This window comes from Monoraphidium neglectum (assembly GCF_000611645.1).
Source record: "Monoraphidium neglectum strain SAG 48.87 unplaced genomic scaffold scaffold02689, whole genome shotgun sequence".
In the NCBI taxonomy this organism is placed as follows: Eukaryota; Viridiplantae; Chlorophyta; class Chlorophyceae; order Sphaeropleales; family Selenastraceae; genus Monoraphidium; species Monoraphidium neglectum.
This window is the reverse complement of record NW_014010939.1, coordinates 4,645-8,634: the sequence shown is the minus strand read 5'-3', so window position 1 is coordinate 8,634 and position 3,990 is coordinate 4,645. Positions and strand designations below refer to the sequence as shown.

Sequence of the window (3,990 nt, the reverse complement as noted above, 5' to 3'; positions counted from 1 at the left end):
GGGGGAGGGCGAGGAGGAAACCGACGAGCAGCTGCTGGCGAAGTACGGGATAAACGCGGACGACTATGACTTTGACTTTGGCATGGTGGGTGACGTGGCGCCCTTCATCAAGCTGCGGCTGGTGGACAGCGAGGAGACGCGCGCAGTGTGGCCGCACCCCTTTGAGATCACAGCCAAGGTGAGGGAGCGGGGGGGGGGGGACGCGAAGAAAAGTATGGGTTTGGATGGGATGGGAAGGGGGGTGTCGCGAGTTTCAGACGTCTGTCCCAATGATGCGGACAGCAACCTTTGGAAGCACCCTCAAGCCGGCTGCCTCCTGTCAGCATCCGCGCCAAAGCTCACTCCTGCCCGCCCCGTTCCTGCCCGCCCCACGCCTCACCCCTCACCCCTCACCCCCTGCCTCATCGCCCATCCCCAAGCGCCTGCAGCAGGCCTCACCCCTGTACACGGCTCCCCCAACACTACCCCCTCCCCCTCCTGAATGCACCCCGCACCCCGTGATGCTCTCCCCGCACCCTGTATCCCGCACCCTGAACCCTGAACCTGAACCTGCGCCTTGTGCCCTGCCCCCTGGATCCCTGATCCTCTATCCAGATCTCCCTGATGCAGACCGACGACTTCCCGGACCCAAAGGGGGACCTGCCGCGCGGCTTCTTCGAGTGGGATGAGTATTACGGGGCGCCGGGCGCGGACGGCCGCGAGGATTACGAGGACGGCGGCGGCGTGGAGGGGGACCCGACGCAGCAGCCGCAGCCGTTCAGGTGCCTGGGGGGCCCGGGGGTGGGGCGGCTGGGCTGCGAGTGGATGGGCAGGATGGGCGGGTTTAGGGGTTGATCAGGCCCCTTCGAGTGTCTCAACGCAAAGCAGGACGTCACGAACCCGCATCAAAAATGCCTGTCACGTCACGTTGCCTCTATATTTCCCCCTTTCCTGGCCAGAAAAGCACATGGGCGGGCCTCGCCCTCCGGCGCCCTCCGCCTCCCAGCCCCGAAGGCACCTCCCCTTCCTCCCCTCCCTTCACCCTTTGATTTCAGTCCCCTCGAACCTCCCTGCTCGCCACCCCAAATGCCTGGCCCCCCCTTCCGAGTCAACCCCTCTCCGCACCCCAAGAAAACCTCCCCAAACCCCTTCAACTACCTCAAAACCCCACCCTCCCAAACTAGGGGTGACATGCCTGACCTGGACGCAGACGAGTCACCCCCCATGCAGGTCAAGTACGAATTCGAAGTCACCCACACCGGTGAGTCACACGATGTGCGGCTGGCTGGCTTTGAGGGCGCGCTGGATGCAGGGGCGGACGCGGGGTCAGGGTGGGCGGCCGACAGTGGGTGGGGCCCCGGGTGGCGCGAGGCGGCGCGTGGGGGCTGCCCTGAGTTTGAGGCGGCACAGCAGGCAGCTCAATAGCCCGGCGTCCACGGTGCTCCCTCTTCAGTTGCTCCCCCCCATGTTCACCGACACCCTCCACGGTCACGCGCTCCACGCCGGTCCCTCCCCTCTTCACCCCCTCGACCCCCACCCTTCCCACAGGCGCCGAGGCGGACGCGCCGCTGCGCTTCCAGCTAGCCACCACCCCTCACTTCACCACCCAGGACCAGAGCAGCACCAACCACGCGCCGTTTGTGCGCGCGCTGGGGCTGGGGGGCAAGAACACATTTGACTACAGCCAGGACCCGCGGCAGCCGCTGCTGCGCCACGTAGAGACCGACTTCATACGATTTGGTGGGCGGGAGCGGGGGGCGGTCAGAGCAGGCAGGACTTGCCCAGCGCAAAGGCGTCACCGGGTCGGGGGCATGACCAGCGCTGCGTTGAGCCGTGCGGCGTGGGCGCTGAGTGCTTTGCCTTGCGATGCCTGAGGGAGGACAGGGCGGGTGTCGTGCGCCTCCGGTGGGCGGCGCCGGCTTGCGCTCTCGGTTCGCTCCGGCTCGCGGGCGCGCGGCCCCCTGGTCGCGCGCTGCCCCAGCAGCAGCGCGCGCAGGCTATGCCGTCAACACGAGTGACGCTGTGGGATGGTCGTTCACCGACCTTGGTCCATGTTGTCCCAGCAGCGCCCGGGCCCCCACCTACAGCACGCGAGCACACACACGCACACATCACACACACACACACACATCACACACGCATCCACACACACACATCACTCAATCCCCCAGGCTTGAACCGCATCGAGACTGTCGTCATCAACTCTGCAGACGCAGAGGTCCGCTTCTGCCCAGGTGCGCACAGCGGGGAAGCGGCCCCGCCTCGCCGCATGCCCGCGAGGTACGCCCGCCTCCCCGCCGGCCATCACGCCGCTCGGCCGCAGCGTTCACGCGCAGCGAGCTGCCGTGGCCCCCTGTCGCCAGCCGCGCGCCCTCGCGGCCCCGCCCCTTGTCTGGTGGGTGGGGTGCCGCTCCACGCACACGCACAGGCGCGCACACACACACTCACACACACACACACACACACACACACGCACGGACTCTCTCCCTCTCTCTTGCACACGCTCGCTCTTACACATGTGCCCCCCCCCGTCCCCCGCGCGCACCCTGGCCAGGGGACCGCACCCACTACGAGCTGCTGCAGCGGGAGGGCTTCCGGGACGCAGTGGCCTACCACTCTGGGCCGCTGGCGGCCGGGGAGCTGGGCTTCTGGAACTACTACGCATGCCTGGGGGCCGGACGCATCGCGCTGCCAAAGACGTGAGCCGCGGCTCGCGCGTGCGCGTTCGCGCGTGGCGCGGCGGCCAGGGGGTTTGGGATGGATGCGGCTCGCGGAGTCGCGGAAAGCGCGGTGTGTGTGTATGGGGCGGGGGAGGGGATCGTCAAAGGGACCCCCGGCCGGCGCCTGGGGTGTCTGTGCGCCTCCCACCAGACCGCTTTCTCTCGTCGCCCCCACCCCTTGTAGCCTTCCACCGCCCGCGGCCCTCCCGCCGCGCGCGCCCCACGTCCCCGCCCCTCGCTCTATTCAACACGCCCGCGGCGCCCGCGCCCGGCCCCTGCGTCCGCCCCCACCCCTCGCAGCCTTCAGCCCGGGGAGTCGTGGCGTGCTGAGTATGTCATCCGCCGCCACCTGCGCTACTGGGACCCCCCCATGTGGGACCGCCACTCCGCGCAGCCGCTGCCGCCGTGGATGCCGCCCAACGAGGGCGATGACGGGGAGGACGAGGAGGTGCGGGAGGAGGACGGCGGCACAGGGGCGGGCCTGGACGCGGGCGGCGGCTGGGAGTAGAAGGCCCGCGGCAGCCGCGGCTGGGGCGGGGGCCGGCCGCTCTGTAACAAAAGCCCCGCGTCAGCTCTTTGCGGCTGATTTGCGTTTCATGCACAGCAGGATGGGTACCAGCCGGCCTGTTGGTGCGCGCGCTGCTGCCCTTGCTTGGGCTCCATAGCATCCCTTTTTGGCTGGACACGCGGCGGACTGCTTGACAGCTTGCCGACCCGGACTGCTGGTGCTGGCTCGATTCAGGCCTAAATCTGCGACCCCACGAGCAGGAGCAGTCGCACGACAGAAAGTTACAAGCAGCCGCCGCCATGGGGCGACGCGCGCCCGCACGAACACCGAGCCGAGCTCATGCCGCCGCTGCCGCGGCCGCCGCCGCCGCTGCCGCTGGCGCCCGCTGCTCTGCCGCCAACAGCTCCCGCAGCCCTGGGGGTGGACAAGGCGGACAGCAGGGGGATCAACATACACCAGACGGCTCAGCCGGCTGCGTGACATTCATCATCAATCACTGATCTGCTGGCCTGACTCTGGCGCGCCCGGCCAAAAGGGGGGAAGGGCGCTGCACAGCAGACTGCAACAACCTGGCCCTGCGGCGCCGCCCGGGGCCGCCTCGCGCGTCCGACGCCCGCCCCCGCCCACCTCTAGCGGTAGCGCCGCAGGCTGGGGCTGTTGTGCTTGAGCCAGGTGGCGCGCTTGGAGGGTGCGTTCTTGTTGTAGCGGCTGCCCTTGCCGTGCAGGCCGCGGTACTTCTTGCCAGCAGAGGTCAGGCCACGCAGCTCGCGGCGCTTGTGGACC

At 68.8% G+C, this 3,990-nt stretch overlaps 2 protein-coding genes across 2 annotated transcripts in view; one reads left to right on the top strand and one right to left on the bottom strand.

Annotated features, from left to right (window-relative positions):
• MNEG_11321 (hypothetical protein) overlaps positions 1-3,207 on the top strand; it is a gene marked incomplete at both ends in the record, with an annotated part of 4,022 nt that extends 815 nt beyond the window's left edge. The window contains 7 exons of the mRNA XM_014040208.1: positions 8-178; positions 595-761; positions 1,164-1,240; positions 1,528-1,719; positions 2,151-2,213; positions 2,534-2,678; positions 3,000-3,207. Coding sequence (XP_013895662.1) covers positions 8-178; positions 595-761; positions 1,164-1,240; positions 1,528-1,719; positions 2,151-2,213; positions 2,534-2,678; positions 3,000-3,207 — 1,023 coding nt within the window. The remainder of the gene's footprint in view (positions 1-7; positions 179-594; positions 762-1,163; positions 1,241-1,527; positions 1,720-2,150; positions 2,214-2,533; positions 2,679-2,999) is intronic.
• Positions 3,208-3,836: 629 nt separating this feature from the next.
• Positions 3,837-3,990, bottom strand: part of MNEG_11320 (60S ribosomal protein L15-1) — a gene marked incomplete at both ends in the record, with an annotated part of 4,655 nt that continues 4,501 nt past the window's right edge. The window contains one exon of the mRNA XM_014040207.1: positions 3,837-3,980. Within this exon, the coding sequence (XP_013895661.1) occupies positions 3,837-3,980 (144 nt within the window). The remainder of the gene's footprint in view (positions 3,981-3,990) is intronic.